General features: G+C 29.1%; 1 protein-coding gene across 1 annotated transcript in view; it reads right to left on the reverse strand.

Annotated features, from left to right (window-relative positions):
* Positions 1–656: 656 nt before the first annotated feature.
* Positions 657–19,617, reverse strand: part of LOC129968756 (WD repeat-containing protein 19-like) — a 38,476-nt gene continuing 19,515 nt past the window's right edge. Inside the window, exons 27-37 of the mRNA XM_056082979.1 lie at positions 13,814–13,954; positions 13,635–13,724; positions 12,722–12,956; positions 12,469–12,615; positions 9,604–9,700; positions 8,953–9,077; positions 8,777–8,858; positions 8,021–8,171; positions 6,885–7,008; positions 4,147–4,223; positions 657–4,065 (exon numbers count right to left, since the gene is read on the reverse strand). Coding sequence (XP_055938954.1) covers positions 3,918–4,065; positions 4,147–4,223; positions 6,885–7,008; positions 8,021–8,171; positions 8,777–8,858; positions 8,953–9,077; positions 9,604–9,700; positions 12,469–12,615; positions 12,722–12,956; positions 13,635–13,724; positions 13,814–13,954 — 1,417 coding nt within the window. The 3' untranslated portion in view covers positions 657–3,917. The remainder of the gene's footprint in view (positions 4,066–4,146; positions 4,224–6,884; positions 7,009–8,020; positions 8,172–8,776; positions 8,859–8,952; positions 9,078–9,603; positions 9,701–12,468; positions 12,616–12,721; positions 12,957–13,634; positions 13,725–13,813; positions 13,955–19,617) is intronic.

Consider the following 19,617-nt stretch of genomic DNA (forward strand, 5'->3'; position numbering starts at 1 on the left):
AGCAGCGAACTCGTTAATATTAGATCATCACTCTGTCTTCTCACTGTATATTGTTACGCAGAAGATTATATGATAGTGCAATTTGAATGCGAAATTCTCATTACGGAGAGCACATTAATTTCTTAATCAGTCAAAATACCGAAAAGCACTTAAAATTGATAATTGATAAAATTTTCAATAATTAATATATTAATTATTGAAAAATATATTAATATTATTTACAAATAACCAATGCAGTGCAAAATTGTTTTTAACGATAATTACTAACAAAGGACTCATTTTTAAGAAATCGTATAATTTCTAATTATAATTTTAATTGATATTCGGGAAAATGCCACGAAATGCATATTTTTTAGCATCCAAAGTATACCTGAGTCAAATTTGGTAGCTATGGGTGTAGCGGTCTGTAGATAGACACTGTTTTTTATTCGTGATTAAGATAAGTCTTTTTTTATTTTATTTCAATATTTATAAACAAAATATCTTACAGCAAATTATTTAATTATTTAAAAATTTATTAGCTAAAAATATTTTTTAAAAGGCGCTAAGTTTAAATAAAAAAATTAAAGGATGATACAATAATACATTTAATTCATATTTTATTTATTACAAAGAATTAACCATAGTTAAACAAAAATAACGAATATAAATTTCATTGATATACAATATAAAAAGGTGCAAAACATTTTAAGTTACCTCCAAAACATGATTTAAAGTACATGAATGACTAGAAACTAAATCAATACAAACTTCTACAAAGACTATAGTAAAATAAGAAACTTAATACCAAATAATACAGCTGTAAACACAAATTTCTAAATTAAGTATGGTCAAAATAAGAAGCATTTAAAAAAATGAAAAACTTGGACGGAATAATTAAGCATTTAGAATATATGATATACAATGCCATTTCAGAAGTACATATTTTCAATTCGAGGAGATGAGACTTAATGGATGATTTTTTTTTTTTTTTTTTCCACTATGAACATTTTCATTCGTGCTCTTTCATCGCTTTGATTCCATCTTTTTATAGATTTTATTTTGTTGATGTTCTCCTTGCATATACAATATAATTTTAAAAATGTATGCACAGTAAAACGATTTTCTCGAATTTTTGTTTAAATATAACATTATATCATTGATTTCTTGTATAACACAAGTAGCCATTTATTTGCATTTTCTAAGGCCAATAATTTAATTTTAGATATAAAAAAATTCTTTTGATTTGGTAAAGGAAATCTAACAGGGCCAACTGTATTGATTCTTTAATTTATTCGAAAAATTCAAGTGATTTTCTTTGGCTATCTTGGACAATAAAAATTAGAATCTGTAAAATTAAGTACTAAACATAAATGATAAATAGAATCTTACAAAATCTTAAGTATAGAAGAATTTATTCTTATAAGCATGAAAATATTTAAGACATATTAAAGTTTTTGAAATGCCTGACAAAATTCGATGACTTTAATATAAGAATTTTATGACTTTAATAATATAAGAATGGCTTTGTATTTATTAAAATTACACTGTTTAAAATTTGAGCATTAATTTTGCACACAAGACTCAGAAAAAAATGAGATGCTGCTTACTGGACTAGTATTTGATATCCTACGATAAAAATTATATTAAACATTCATCGCAATTTTATTTAAAGAAAACTGTTGGTTTCTAACACACATTAGATGATGCAATAGATAAAAAGCAACTCCTGTGTTTCAGAGTTTATTGCAATTTTCAAAACACTCTTTTTTCGGTTACATTAATTTGACACTTCAAAATCAGTTGCTGTTGACAAAATTGGTGACTAATCTGTTCACTTCTTGAGACAAAAGAAGCCAAAAACATAAATATACATATTAAAAAGAGATTTATTAGTGCATCGGTAGAATTACTGATAATATCGATTAACACTCTTCAGCTACTAATCGAAAATACAATTTATCTAGACAGTTTTTTTTCCCCCAATCTATAACTCTAAAATAATGGAAGTAATATCTTCAATAAAAAAAAAATCGTTGAATTCATTTAGGCTCAATATAAAAAAAATTTAAACACATAAAAAAATTTATATTTTATAACATTAATTATTTATAATACAGGAAAAAGTATTCAAAAGAAGTTATTTAATTGAGAGTACTACATAAGATTAACAGTAAATTAGAACTGCATTAAATAAGTTTTTCTCCAGTTTCTTTGCAGGTTAATGAAGATTAGTTTAAAAATCGTCAATAGCTCTGCAGCTGTCCAAAAAGTAAATATTTTCTTGGCTTCCTTGAAAACTAATTTCCATTTTAAGTAAAACAAAAAAATTAATGTTTAACAATCTACTGAGCTCATGCAATGTGTCATTGGTTTGAATTTAGCAAGTTCTGATATCTCTACTGAACTATACAGTAGCATCTGCATGCTAACTGCATCAATGGTAACATGCTTGGTCAACACTGCATAAAGCAAATTCTAAGAAATTATGTCATCTAAATGTAACGACATTTCGTTCAAACAAGTTTTCTTAATAAAACATTAAAATTTTCATCAGTTTTATTATTACAAAATTTTATATTTTGTTGGACGGTCATTGAAAATTCAACATTTGTCTTCTATAATTATCTATTATTATCAAATTAATTCCTACAAGGTGATATGTATATAATCAATTGCAACCATAATAATATATTGCAATCTGTCTATGTATTCATAACAAAATAGCGTTTTCTGAAAACTAATTTCGAATAGCTCACAAACTAATCCAAAAAAAACTACAATTTCAATTGAGCGAGATAAGGGAATTCTTGCGTATACCTCCTACACTGTAAATAATAAAACCATAACAAAATAATCTTGATGACTTTCATATGGCTCTCAAATATTTGCTTTTCTATTATGAAAAGTTAAAATCATAATAAATATATAGAAAAATGCTTTCAAAAAATAACATGACTGTGTGTGTGTGTATTTATATATATACATTTGTAAACTTTCTTTGTGTTGCTTTTTCAATAACCACTTTACATTCAATGGTCATTATGACTAGAGATGCTTCATATATTTCCATAGATCATAAGTCAATGCTGCCTTTTTTTTTAACCCTTTCTAAGGCCATGGGAAGTATACTTCTCACCAAATTTATCAATCTTTGTATGAAATTATGTAGGTTGGCATAAGTTCTGACACATTTTTTTTAGTAAGTCAGAAACTTAGATGCTTCAGTTCTTTATCTCGGACAATAATAAATTAATCAAATTAAATTTATCTAATAAGCTAAATGAATCCCTTTTCTTATTCTAATTTCAAGCCTAAAAATATTTTAACATAATATGACTAGAAAAAAATGGCCCTTTAAAGGGTTAAACAGAAAATGACTGTTATTATGAACGTGACTTTCGATGATTAAAAAAATCATTAATGCAATTCATTTTCATAAAATCTGTAATGGAAAAAAAAACTTAAATATAACGTTTAGCAATGAATTTTAAGACTTCAGTAATAGGCACGAAAAGTTCTCATCATACAAAGAAGTATAATTTTGAGAATTTCCGCAGGAAATCGTATTAGCGGCATTCTAAAAGATATTTACATATTAGACTGATTACATATTTATGTGATCCTAATTGAATTTTTGGAAGCAAAAATTCCTATTTGAATTATTATCTAGAGAAGAATCATTTTATTTAAGAAGTAACGAAGGGGAAAAAGCAAAAGGCCAAACAGAGAATTCCAGAAGCAAAGTCTGAAATCAACACAGGAGTTTCTTATTGCTACATAAAATTTCTAGGAAAACTTAAAGAATAATTTCATAAATTAATACTTTTGATCACCTCACTACTAATAAAAATTCATAAATGTAATAATAATAAGCTTTTCTGTAAATCAAAAGTGTAAAAAAATTCTTGGTTAAAGAAAACTGGCATATTTTTCATTCACTTTTCTATATTATTCCTGTTCAGTGAAGAAACATTTGAATCCTCTTCATCAAAATTTTCAGGTGGAACTTTTTCGACTTCAATCAGATCAGATGATGATATCTCTGATAGGCACATTGGACAGGTTTTGTCGACTGTCAAAGACCTAAAAATGAAATAGTTTTATAACCAAAAACTTGTTTACTACATTTTGAAAATAATATTTATTATAACAAGAATTTCTTACCTAGAAAATTCAGCCAACATTCCAGGAAAATGGCATTTGGGACATAAGGCAATATCACTTCGAACAATATGGTGTCCCTACAAAGTAATCAAGTATTACTATTATTAGAAATCACTAATACATTAAGTGCCAAGCCTAATTGGACATTTTTTAAACTTGCGTTATCCAATTTAACGATATGTTCATAAGGATTTCTGCGTTTGTGATAAAACTGAATGTAATACATCATAAAGCCTCTAGTTCATTGAATTTTTGGTACATAGTTGTCCCAGCTGTAATTCTTTTAGAAATGCTTCAATGGTTCGTACAATGTCTGCTGCATGATTTGACTGTGGTTCACACCAACTATCTAACTGTACAGAAATATTTATCTAATTAGTTGATGTATGTTTGTAGTAAAGAGATAACAAATATTGTGTCATCTAATTAGATAGAATATCAGGATAAATCATGACAATCAGCATAATGTTTGCTGATATTTTGGGGGGAAAGAGGATAACAAACAATACTTAGATACATTCTTTTATACTTCCCAAGTTATTAAAGTTCTATTAACAGAAGAATAAAACTATATATCGCCAATCACCAATGACTGTTGTGACTTGAATGAAAAATGACTCTCAGTCATTTGACAGTCAGTCAGTCAGAATGAAACATTACTCTCAGTGAGTGACGCTGTCTAAAAGGAAAGTACAGTGTCAGTCACAAGTGATTAACATCGCACTTAATGAATATAACTGCGACATAATCAAAATTCAAGAATGTAAAGATTTTTTTAAACGTATGCAATGAGAGTACTTATTTTAATTCATTCGCATTCTAAAAATAATTATTTTTTAATTACATAAAATCATATTTCATTTCAACTTTTCAGAAGCAGGATGGTTTTTATAGGATTGCTATAAAACATACAAACCCAAAACGCATCCTTATATGCTATCAGCAAATTCCTTTACGAAACTGTTTAAGCTCAAAATGTAGTCTCTTTTCCCTGCTTTCTAAATTCCCTTCAGACTGCGATTCCCGCTAGTCGTAACTCATGTAAAGAAATTTTAATAGTGGACAAAAATTAAATTAATTTAGTATCATCATAAAGAATGAATTGAAATGTCAAATTTGAACCAGACTATAACATTCCATATCAGTGATAGAACTTAACAGTTTTCTTTTGCAAGAATGAATTCCTACAGATATTTTCACAAAATTAGTGGATAGCCGTCATCAATGTAGCAAAAAATTATCCATTTCATATAATTAATACATCTGGAGGATAAGAAAAACAAAAAGATGCCTAGATGCATATCAAATTATATAATGCTACAACTCTAATGTTTGCACCAATTATGTTATAAAATGTTATTTATGATATCTAATTTAGTGACATCTCCATTATGTACTTAATTTATTAGTAAGCAGATATAATTAGCACATTTCTAAACATCATACAATTCAAAGATTCATATTTAAAAAATACCATTCTTTAGTAAACCGTTTTTCATTCAGTTTACCTTAAAAAACAGTTGAAATAAAGTTTCTTTCAATGTCAGTATGTTTTTGAGTCTTAATGATATTCAATTGGAATTATTATATAACCAATACTATATTTTGGTTTTGAAACTTTGAAAGAGTATGTTATTCTTTATGCATATGCATTAAAAATTATTTGCTACAAATATTATTATTTCGAATTTTAACAAAATATTTAATATGCCAAATGTTCTGTAAGTTTTATATAGTTTGGCTAAAAACTTGCTTGTTATAAGTAAAAAACTACATTCATGTAATCATATGTAAATACTCCATACAGCAAATAAAGAGATTAGTGAGTTACAAACTATTATCAACTATCTGTGAAATGGAATGAGTGCAAAACGTTTTCTTCTATGCCTCAGGTCAAATCTTCCCAATACATTACGAGTTCAAAAATATCTTGACCTGAATCTATCTATCTTTTATAGATAGATTCTATAAAGATAGATAGATGTCTATCTTTTATATCCCTTATCTAAATATCTATCTTTTACCTGAATCAGCTCGTCTAGCCTTTCCATAAAAATTTCAAAATGTCTAGATACTTTTGATTGCATAGTGTATTAGCTAATTGGTACAACCTATTTACAATAATCATTAAACAGCAGACTTTTTTTTTATCCCAACTTAGCGTAAAAAATTATTTTAGATAGTAATAATTACTAAAAAAATTCATATTGGACTTTCTCTATTATTTTTACTTACCTCTCATATTAATAAAAATAACAAAGTAATAAATAACATCTCTCATCTAAAAGAGATATTTGTAACTTAGTATACTATTATTTGTATAATAAAGAAAAGGACATTGAACTTACAAATGCCATATAAATATATATTTAATAATAAAAAATGCAGCTCAACAAAGCGATTATCGAAAAATTTAGACCTTCAGATTAGACATTTCCAATTAGGTGTATTTTAGAGTGCATTTCGTGGTTCTGTATCATTTACTTCAATATAATCTTTATCTTATCCTAAAAATTAAACTATTATCCTCATAGTGATGGCAGTCTTATTGACATTTCCCCATCAAAAGGGATTAGTTTTTAGCTTTGTAATATGCACATGCAGTTACTGCTTATTTAAACAAATAAAATTTTAGGAAAATTGAAAAGCAAATGGGAAGTCCTCTATTGTTTTTTGTGATAAAATTGTATTAGAAATTATCTACATTAATTATCTAATTTATATTGCTACTAACATACCGTAATAATACAATATGGTAAATTGTATTTGCAGTGTTCACAATATAAAGTAGTTTGAGGCACTTCAGCATCACAGTAAGGACAGGGCATATTTAGCTCCTCCTCTTCTATCTTCTGATGCTTCCTGCAATAATATTGCATTTGAAATGATTGAAAAAAATAACATTTAAGTATACTCTTGAGAACTGTGGAAATGATTTTTAAAAGCAAAGAATATAAACAAATTTAAGATATGGATAATAACATTAATCTGTAAAAAAAAAAATGACAGATATTATAACAAAGATAATATTTGATTTCATAGAATAAATCTTCAAAAATAAGATCAATTATTTCCCATTTATAAATACAGATTATTCAGAATGAGAAATAAAAATTTAATTTTAATTAATTGAATTTAGACACAATATAAATGTTAGCAACTCATTAGACTGATGATATTTACACAAAAATAATTTATGACAAAAAAAATTCATTTGAAATTTTTCCAGTTTTTCTTCTATCCTAAAAAATATCAAATAATTTTAAATTCAAAATCTTAATTTTCCACTAACGAACAAAAATGGTGAAACACATATTTTAACAGCTATTTTGTTTCTTTTTTCAAAACTAAAATTTCAAAATCTCTACAAATTTGTGATGCAATCTTAGATAGTGTAGTTCGAAGAACTAAGAAAACTAATTGTTGACTATACTAATAATATTATTTGATATAGTAAAAAATCAACTAACTACTTTACTATAATAATATTACTCAATAATGCTATGGAAGGTTTAACAAAATGAATCTAAATTAAGAATAAGCAGACCAAAAAAATTGGTGAATGAATGCAAGTTATTATAAAACTCAATAAGGACATTATTTTACAACCTGTGGTAGGTCAAATAGCACTAAGTTTACCACAAGCTTAACTTGCCCATCATTGATTTAAACCCTTAATACAATACTCATTCTCATTTAAAAAAATAAAAATTTCATATTAATGCTAAAGCCAACAATTTAGTAAATTTATTTTCCAGATTAATAATTTATTTTTGTCTTCTATACAGAAAATAGGCATATTAGTCTTTAAAGTATGTTAAAAACCATATTACAAACAGCTTACTTCTCAAAGCCAAGGAAAAATTTAACTAACCTTACAACATTTTCAATCTTCTTTTTATATTTTGGATCGAGTTTCGATCTGTATTCCGGTCTCATCAGCATCACAGCCGCTTTATGAGCAGATATGTACAGACCAGCCTTTTGGCACTCGAACACAGTGGTGGTTAAAATCTGGACATCATCTGTGAAAAGCAAATAACAATTTTTAAAAATGCTGCTTGGGATGATAAATGATGTTAGCAGTATATTATCAATACAAATATATTAGTAAAAATAATGCAAACTGTATGTAGAACGATATTTTAAAAATGTTAGTATATCAAATGTTAGTGAATTATTTTTTAGAAAGTTCTGATCAGAAAATATTGATAATGGCAATACAAAGTAACAAATAATATAAAATAATGAAAATATTTTTGGAAGGTACTAATAGTTGTTAATCATTTATAGTTAAATTCTAATACGTGGTAGCTTTGCTACAAAATGTGCAGATTAGTTTGAGGTAAAGTCTTATAATTAAAAAAAATACTTTAATACCATATTTCTAAAAACATACCTATAAAAATATAGACAATTAACCATTCTGCAAAATATTATTGTACTAAAAAATGTATAAAAATTATTAATATCACAAATTAATAAAAAAAAAGCATTTTAAAAATCAGAAACATGTATGTCCTGAGTTATAGTGTAATGTATGCTTTCAAAATTTTGAATAATATTCACTAAATGAAGTATTATACTTCTTATAATCATTCATTAGTCATCCAAAAAACTGTTTACTTACGGCGTGGAAATTTGTTCAGATTATTTGAAACTCTGATGAGCATTCTAGCACTTTTCATATGATCTCCCCTTTGCATATGCAACTGAAAAATTAACATTTATAAAACAACCCAGCTAAAAAGCAAAAAATACCAGAAAACTGAAAAGAATTAAAGTAAAATTCCAAGTGAAAGTCACCTTAGCAAGACTGTAACTGTGTAGTAGCATTAAACTGTGGGACATTCCAATTGGAATCTGCATACCTTTTTCCTTTAATTTTGCATACATGCCGAGTAACAGCAGTTTTGCCTTCTTATATGTACCTGTATAGCAATAATTCACAGTGAGCAAACTATATTTTATCTTAAATACATTATTATAATTAAAACTGTTAGGTAACAGTCAACAGTTGTAAACTAATCTTTTACAATTGAAAATTACTTATCAGCATGTATAATGGTAGAACAGAAAGTTTTAAAAGATATCCACTTTTTCTAGATGGAGATACTAGAACTTATCTCATTTGTTATTTAATCATTGATATATTGTGCATAAGAGAAATATGAATGATTATCAAGTTATAATAAAACAGTGCCATAAATATTTTGCCTTTTAATTATGCTAAGCAATGAAATTTTTCCATGTAGAAATAAGATTTTTTTTTCAGATTATCAATTATCTCCATTTTCCTCACACATTACAAAAAAATGTACATTTCTCATTTGCAGCTTTTAGTAAAAACTAATTATGATGAACGATTATTTGTTAAAATTAACTCCAGTTTTTAGTAAAATAAGAAATTGTTAAAGATTACAACAATTCAACAAATAATTCATCATAAAATTATACCCGAGTTTTGTTCTGCATTTGCCATGATGACAGCTATCCTAGCTGCTTCTTTAATCTGTCCTAAAGAAATGTAAAGATGATAGATGTGTTGTAGATCCTAAATTTAAAAAAAAAAAAAATCATGCTTATGAAGACTAAAATTTTTAATCAAGCACAACAATACATTATTAAAATGCATAAAAATATAAATATAGGCTTCTCATCAAATCCATTAAAAATGACATTTTATGATATTTATTAGTAATACAAATTGAAAAGAATTTTTTAGCACAAAAAAATAAAATATTGATACATCTATCTTGACAAAATCATTTGTCATTAAGCTTCAAAGAGACATATTAAACGCAAAACCTATTGTTTCTCACATAAAATAAATGTTTCATATTGAAATGAGATTAATTATGTATCTCTGCAGCTTTAAAGTCAGAAATTCATCAACCTTCTTTCTTTCACAATTAGCAGCACTACAGATGTCCAAATAGTGATAGATCGCTTATTGTTCGATTGTTTTCTAACTAGTCCTCCAGGTGGTTTCTTAAATAGGCAAAGATGCCAACTGTTTAGGAATTCTATAACCTTAGAATATCAGAAGGTAACAATTTTTTTTCCTCAGTAATTTGCAAGGACCATACATTCAAATACAAATTAAAATCAAGTAGCATTCAGATTTTATATTATTATTATATTTTTCTTTCATGTTTTCAAATTCTAATGCAAATTTGTCCTTTCTTATAGTTAGGTGATAGCGACCAGAAATCAACAATTTTGGAAATCTTTGTATTTAAGTATTTTGAGTATATTATAAACACTTCGCATTTTTTGTAAAATTGTTTAATATCACTTTTAAATGTGAGATAATGAAGTCATTTTTCTTGCAGGTGGCATGCAATTAAATGTTTAAATATTTCAATTTATTGTAGTATTTATTTCTTAAACTTACATTAATATTAAATTAAAATCAATAATAAATATCTGATTTTGGAAATTTGAAAAAGAAAAAAAATTTCCAAAACTTTGACTAAGAGCTCCTACAGAACGTAATGTAGTCCTGCTAATCATGTATGTTTCCCTTAATACAAATTACTAGTTTTGGATATCTTTATTACTGAACACCCAGTATACAAGATGGTCAAAATTAAAACATCCATACTCTGTAAAGGCTCAAAATTGTTGAACATACTATTCAAAACATGGGGAAATGGATTACGTAAAAAAAAAAAAAAAGTTCCAGAAACACCGATAGATGGCGCTTCACAACAAAAAATATGTTGAACAGACTCAAAATACACATCTGTAGTACATTTTATTCGAACGTATCAAATATTCAATCACAAGAAAATTATCGATGTAAGGGAAACTGCTCAATATGGTTCCCTTCTTCTAGATGGAAAATCTGCATTCAGCTTTCAGCTGGTCAGCTTTTTCAACTATGGATCATAATTAGTCGATTGAGATGCTTCTCACATGCAGAGTGATACTATCTTTCAAGATTTTTTTTAAGTGTCCCCAAAGCCAAAAATCACAAGGAATAAGATGTGTAGAACGAGATGGTTAGGTTGCTGAAAATGTGCCAAATGTTGCCGAAGAAACTGCTGCACAAGAGTCCAATGTGTGGAGGTGCTTCATCTTATATAAAAGTAATTGAATCAAGACATTGGCGCTGTTGCATTAGTTGTACAGCAAAATTTTAGAGAATGTTTTGGTACCTCCTGGCCCTTTGCGTAAATTCTCAAGTCGACGAAATTCGCGAGGTGAGCTGCAACATTTCTTCTGCTTCATAAAACTAATTCACAAGAAAAGCGCGAAGCCATGTTAAGATTGACATTTTTCCAGATTTATCCTTTTTATGCCTATAACAATAGCAGCAAACCAAGGTTTTATGTAAATTTTTATGCTTAGAGTGCTAAATAGCAGTTACAATGACAGTTTTGGTTCCTTCACTCTTTTTATCTTTTTTTTTTCTTTCATATCAGCAATAGAAATTAGAAAGAAAAAATTCCATACCTCATGAGTGTTGTGTGTGTGTGTGTGTGTGTGTGTGTGTGTGTATGTGTGTGTGTGTGTGTGTGTGTGTGTGTGTGTGTGTGTGTGTGTGTGTGTGTGTGATTACTTGTCTTTTTAGCATATTTTCTGTTGTACAGCGCCATCTATAGGTATTTCTGTAACTGTTTCCCCATGTCTTGAATAGTATGTTCAACAATTTTGGAGCCTTTATACTGAGTAGTTCGCTGTATAGAGTTCAAAGTATGGGTGTTTTAATTTTGACCACCTTGTATAAGACTCAAAACTGATCATGTTTGAAAATTGTCATTAATATTTTAAAGATAATCCACGTTAACATTCCATAACACAATGAGCAATTATTTTTTATCCTCATATATACATTAGTGATTTTTTCTCCTTGTTAGTATATGTACCCAAGGTTACACAATGGATCAGTTGGAGGTTTGTGAAAGTAAGTAATGGTGGAAAATGTAAAAAAAGACTAATATAAAATAATTAAGGGGAAAAATAAAAAAATAAAAAATCTAGAAATTTGCTTCTTTCTTCAAGCAACTTGCTAACTTTCACTTCTTCAAACAAGAAATGAAAGTTATGCAAATCCAAAAATTATTGAAATGAAAAACTGTAGAGAATAACTTTGTAACAAGATAAACATTTCAGAATTCCTTTCATAATGGAAGCAAACTACACGGAATTCATCAGTGAAAGTTTTACCGTGCACGAAGTAATATAGATAGTATACTAATTAAAGGATGATACTAATTAAAATGAAAAATTCACATTTCACTATTTCTGTCTATTTAAAAATATACCTTCTGTTGAAGTTTTAATAGTTTAAAAAAAAAGGAGGAGGAGACTAACCTTCACTGTTCCATCTGTTTCTCCCATTATATGGGAAACTAGTTGTTTGGTTATTTGTTCATCTTGGGCTTCGCCAGCTGCTTGAATAGCAAGCTCAATAGCTTTGTCTTCATCTTGACCAGATACATCTAGAAGAAGTTTCACAGCCTGAAAGTTGATAAATTACCTACATTAAATTTATTAATAAGATTAAACTTTTATGTACAGCAAAAATGAATAAACAAAACACATGTGCTAATCTTTAGTTACGAACCTTCTTATACCTCTGAGCAAGCATAAAATACTTTCCAGCAAGTAGATAATTTCGTTTTGACTCGTAGTAAACAGCAATGTTGATGAAATCAGATGGATCTCTGTCATTACCGATGGCATCAGCGTACACTTCCATATTATCTGTCTCTTGTGCCATTTGTAAAGCTTCATTAAGACAATTTGATATTACCAAGAATTTAATAGCAGAAGCACTATCATTATGATGCTGAAAAAACCTGAAAAAATCATTCATTTCAAATCAGAAAACGTTTCAAGTATCTCCATACTTTGGTTATCAATAATGGAAGAAATCTCTGGATAAAATATATTATTTACAATGGAATCGATTTCAATTTTAATGCAATAATGAAAAATATTGTAATAAAATATAAATAAAAATCTGTATAAAAAAATCAATTGTCCTCATAGTAAAGATGCTTTTTTAATTGCATGTTATAATACATTTTTTTTAATAATCAAAGAAAAAATAACAATGTTTTGCTTACTTTTTAATTAATTAAAGTTTCACAAAATAGTCCTAAACAGTACATATCACATCCCAAAATATATTTATATCAAATTTCATAGTGCTAGCAGTTTGCTTTGCATAATGCCAAACACATATATTCTCCTTTATTAGTAGTAGAGAAGTAATGTATATTGAGAATAGCTTTTTTAAGCAAATTATATCCCTTTTTAGATAGTTTTAAATAGAAGACAATATGAAACATAAGCTTCACAAACAATTTATAGTTTAAAACCTCATAAAAGTGGCAAAAATTATAAAAAAATAATAATGCTATTAAGTAAGCAAATCAAATAATTTAAACAAGAAAACTTATTGCACAAAATAAAACTAATTAAATACTTATCATACACATTCTGAAAATAAATATGGGAAAAACAAATCTTACATTGCAACCATCCGTGCCCCTTCGACAGAGTTGGAGTTTTTCACTATCCTTACAGCTGAATCAGGATCTCCTAAGTGGTCCAAATAAATCCTATAACATTTAAAATTATAAAATAAAAACAAATAACTACATATTAAAGCAGCTATTCTTCTCTTGGCATTAGTGATACTAAAACTTGCCTTATTGCATCTGCATATTCAAATGCATTTTCATATGCTTGTGCAGCTTCTGCATAATTACTGTCCCCTTCTTGGGCTTTAGCATACTGTGCAAGGATTTTGGGGGAAGAAATATTAGGTAGAAGTTCCTTAACCTTCCTCCTGCAAAGAAAAAAAATCAAAAATAAATATGAAAATTGCTGATCTTGTTTATATTAACATTTAAAGAATATTTCAAAATGGTTAAAATATCTACCTTCAAAAAACATTATAAAGATGCACTCAGTTTTTTTAAGCAATTTTTTTTTAAAGTTAAAGCTATGAGATCTAAATCTGGAATACACATAAATAAAAACACTGTTTTTACAAATTAAGTAACAAATTATACAAACATTGTAATGATTAAATAATTTTTATTATTGACACATATGCTAAAAATTTCTTCAACTTATCAATGCTGATTAATTTTTTTTAAGTATGTAAAAAGAAATTTTTCTAAACTTCTCAGATATCAATTATTTAAATGAAGGCTGAAAATTGAAATTTTCAAGCATATTCCATCGGCATACCTAACATTATGTAGCTAAGCAAAGAAATAAAGTTCTAATTTTTGAAGTCAATTTAAAAAAAGAATTTTCTTTAATTAAAAGTAAACAAAAAAATCTTTAAACTTTAAATCTTTAAAAATCTGTAAATCTTAAACTTAATAACACTTATTTCACATTTATAATTACACAATTCAGCTACACATAAAGTCCAAAAGCGTGAAGCTAAAATTGGCTAATTAAAGAAAATTTGGAGAAATAAACTTATCAAATATAATGAGAAATATCTCAAAAAAAATCCAAATAAGTTTTTTTTAAATAAAAATTAGAACTATCAATGAACAAAATTATGTCTTCATTTTGTATAAATTACCAACGAAAGGATTACAATCAAATACAAAAAAATTTAAAATCTTTGATTAAACTACAGTTGTAATATGAGTAATTTTAAAAATATATAATGTTATATGGCCAAAGCAAGATTACATTTTCTGAAGAACTGACAAGAAATACACTGGTTGCTCAAAATAATTAAGGGATATTGTGAGTTCAGTATGAAACAACTATATAAAAGACAACTTTTTTTAACAAAATTGAAAAAGAAAAGGTTTAAAAGGAAATTTATAATGTTTACAAAGTTGGGAATATGTAAAAAAAAAAATTTCTGTGACGTAGAAAACTACGTATTTTAAATTAGCAATGAACAGCACCCTGCGGCATTCCTTCAGTATGAGGAGATTTTTAAAAATTGATACGTGTTGAATGTTTTATAATAGTGAATGCTATGTTTCAGCAACATGACTAGATGAATCGGTATCTTGGAGGGTAATTAGTCGTTTATAGGCTGCCCTAATACAATCCGTTGTAGCGCAAGCTTTAGCAGTTTCTCAAAGGGATATTCCCGACTATGGAATCGGTTTTTGGAAACTGCAAGTGTTCACCGAAGATCAGGACAAGGTCGTACGCCTGCGACAACACAAAATGAAGATCAACCGCCAAAAGAAACCGCACTATGAATGCCACTTTGTTGCAACAGCACCTTCAGAGCACTATTGGTACTAGAGTTTCGACTCCTACTATCCGAAACCGACTCCGTAATGTGGTTTTTTTTTATGCTACAACGGATCTATGGTTCTATGGTTTGTGTTTCGTTAATAAAATCCCACCGTGCTGCCCGCAGAAGGTGGACACAAGAATATCTCAGATGAAGACGAGATGAGTGGAGCAATGTATTCTTCACGGACAAGTCCCACTTTAGTGTACAACCTGATAATAGTCGGATTCTCATATGGAAAGAACCTGGACCTCGGAATAATCCTGCATTTGTGCATGAAAGTGTTCGATTTAGTGGAAGCAGGGGTGATATTCTGAGCCCGTATTTGTATTAATGGCAGCGCCGACCTGTACATTATCAGAAATAGAGCACTAATGGCTCAGCAATATAGGAATGACATTCTCAGACCTGTTGCAGTCTATTGCGCTGCTGCAATCGGGAATGAATTCATTCTTGTGGATGATAACACTAGGCCACATCGTACTCAGCTGGTGAACAATCTTCTTCGTGACGAAGGAATTCTTCGAATGGATTGGCCAGCATATTCCTTCAGATATGAACCCAATATAACACATTCGGAACATTCTTGGGAGAAGGATTGCTAGTCGCTCATCATCTCTAGAAACAATACTGCAGCTGGATAGCTTTCTTCTGAAGGAATGGAAACGAATACCCCAGTTCCTTATTGATAACCTCATTGAGTAGATGCCTCGTAGGTGTGCAACATTGCTTTCGGTCAGGAGAAACCATACACCTAATTAAAACTCATTTCTATCCACGAAATCACATTTTTTTGTTTGTTTGTATATTATGCACAAATTGTACTTTTTTTATTTTAACTCTAAATATCATCAATAAAATTTAATTATCTGGTGCTTCTTTCCCTTTCCTCATACCTTACAACATCTATACATAATAAATTAGTCATGAAAACATTTCCTCATTTGCGAAGAAACAGCGGAGTGCTGAACTGCTGTGAGCATCGAGTCCTGCTGTCTACCGTGGAAGCAGCATCGTATCTTTTGTGTAGTAGCCAGTTGTGAGAAGTAGTGAGTCGGCAGCTAAAGCGAGAAGAGACAGCGAGAAGTTCAGCTGTTTCGGAGAGACCGTAGAGAGAAGCTCCGAGGATCCCCTCTCCTGCTGGATTCTGTCTGGCCGCTTTGTGTGCTGTGGACAATTACTACGTGTGGGCTACTGTCGTCTGTAGTGTGCTACTGTGTGCAGTCCTGTGTTCGCCTCTGCTGTAAATATGTGTCGTCTGTGTACTCGTCGTCTTTGTATTAGTGTCTTCATGTAAATAAACGTCGTTGTTTTCTACTGAGGCCTGCTGATTGTGTTATCACACCATACACCCACTATCAAAAGAACCCTGCAGTGAGGAAAATCCGTAACAGTATTAAGCTTTTTCCCACAAAAAGACTTATTTCTAAAGATTTGTAAATTAGATACATTCATTAAAATTTGCAAAACAAATTTGGCTTCATTTTTATTCAAACATCAACATATTTTTAGTCTTCTTTATTCATCGATAATCTGTAGACACCACATGTTTGAATTCATGTATTAATAAGTCTCAAATATTACATCGGACATATTTGAGACAATTATGCCCTCAATTAATCTAAAACATGACACTTATTTCTTTTAGTACAAAACGAATATACAAATATTATTTTCAAATTACATAAGTATTTTCAGAAATCTATAATAATAGCAACATTTTTAAGAACGCAATTGTTCATCATTTATTTATTCATGCAATTGCTAATTATTCTTGTATTAAAAAATATGTACATATCTAAAAAAATATTAAATTTATTTCATTTAACTTCTTGTTTCTCTCGCCACATTCAGCAAGTTCCTTTACTTCATTGTTAATTACACAATTGTTAATTTAGTAATAATGATCAATCTTATTTCACCTGTTATTATATACGATATGACGTTTTTATAGTTATTTTTGTTACTGTTGTTAACAAAGTGTAATTGTTTAAATTTCAACAAAGGTGCAAAATACGAACAGTCGAAATGAAGAAACAATGAATCTGTTACGGTCTATTAAACGTCATTCTGATCGTTGTGCGTTATTGAGAAATTTACTGAGAAATGCTTGGTGATAGTTTTAATTTTATTGATGAGGCTATGGCCATCATAGCATTAATCTTCTGGAGGATTTGGGAAATTATGAAACATTTCTATTTTTCCGGTTTACCAACTGTTGAAGATCTGTTTTAAGATCTCGATTTGGATCTTTATGTCGATATTTCACCTTATCGGCATGAAATAAGAGTAGAATCCATCCCAACGGTTCACTCTTATATGGTATTTAAGATCTGCGAAGCATTGGAATTGCCTGCTGAACTAGCAATCCAATAGTAGAATCTTACGCAATCTATCAATCATCAAATGTTACGATTTACCAATACGACTGGCTCCTTTTAGAACACCACAGGTAGAATCATTTGAAATCCACAAATTCTGCTTGCCCTTAGGTATACCTGCCGAATATAAATTAAGGCAAACCTAAAATTAATGCCAGAACTCTATTCGATTGCCGACGTTCTTTCAGAAATTTTTTTCTGGAAGAAAAAATGTATTCAGCCTTCCGATGTTTTTCGAGAAAAATGTCTTCGACTGCCTGAAGCTTTTTGGGGAAAAAATAAATACAGTACACTCCCGAGTATCCGACCTAATGTGGCAGAAGGACTAGTCGGATAACAAAAAAGCTGGATAGGTCGGAATTCTATGAATTCCTTTCTTTGCCAACCAATACCAGATGACAAAGTTTTTATCCAAAACTCACTGTTATAATACGTATTTTCTCAATTCTTATTGAGTACTAAGCCCGCCATTAATCTCAATATGAATGCAGCCGCGGCCCTGTGAATCATAGAAGCCGTTGCCGGTAATGTGTCGAGTTAAAATAGAAGGCTCTATACTGGTAGTTCATGTATGTTTCTATACTGCACAGCATGTTTCAAGAATTTATTAGAGAAAAGGTAAGTTAAAGGATATCAACAGTTCACATTTTAACATAAATTCTGTAATGCCTAACTTATATGCAGGAAACGTAAACATTAAAGTAAATCGTAGGCCTAATTCTTAAGAAAATTGGTTCAAGCTGATTTTATTTTTCACTGATAAATGATTACACAGATATGAAACGGTAAACCTAAAATAAGTAAAAAATTACAGTTTTTAGGTTTTGAAAAAGTTTTTAATAAATGACTTAATAGACGCCTTGCCTTCCTCATTTAATACGGTTAAAGAAAACTAAGCCGGATAGTACGGAAGCGGGATAGTCGCGAACCGGATACTTTAGAGTGTACTGCAAATAAATAAGAATGTCTTCGGCTTCGAGCTGATTTTTTCTTAAAAGACTTCAATTGCCTTATGCTCCTTGAGAAAATTAGTCTTATGATGCTTAATATTCCTTCAGAAAGAAAAAAAATTCTTCTTCTTATCGATATTATTTTTTAAAAAAAGCGGGAGGGGCTATCATCACTTTCTGCTATTTTGGAATCATGAATGCTATAGGTTGAGGGAAGGGTTGGTGGGAGAGGAACGAGAGTAGCCACCTCCATGTGCAATGGAGCATTAGAACTACATCAGCTAAAAGGCCATTCAAGCGTGAAAAAAATAAAGAATTATTTATTTAATGTCTTATTAATTTAATGGAAAGCCATACATTTATATTTCTGTTAATTTTTTTCTTTTAAAGTTTTTATTTTAATATCACATATCTTCACTATACATGGGAGAACGAATGTAGTGCATGTATTTATAGTAGCAAAAGCTGTAGTATTCTAAAATATTTGTAATAAAATTATTATTTTTCTTTACATTGGACATGGACGAAGGGATGTAAAATCACATCATAGAATCATGTGGGATTGTATATTTCACTCCTGCTTAGAACTTATATTCAATGATTTTATTAACATTGTGATAAATAAACAATTTATAATTAAATGCTCTGTTTCAACTCAGTCAACAGGGTCAGTCTTCCAAAATTCATAAAATTGTATAGAGAACTTCATGAAAGGATGGTTATTTGTTTCTGAGGGTAGAGAGAAATAGCAAGCTAAACCAGTCTGAAATTCAAATATGTGCGGAGGACACCCTGAAAAATTTCAGCTTTATTTCAGAAAGCAGAGGTTAAAAGGAGAATAACTAACATATGTAGCCACTATAGGTGTTTCATGATGAAATGACGTGTTTTGGCT

Source organism: Argiope bruennichi, chromosome 1, assembly GCF_947563725.1.
Source record: "Argiope bruennichi chromosome 1, qqArgBrue1.1, whole genome shotgun sequence".
NCBI classification, from domain to species: Eukaryota; Metazoa; Arthropoda; class Arachnida; order Araneae; family Araneidae; genus Argiope; species Argiope bruennichi.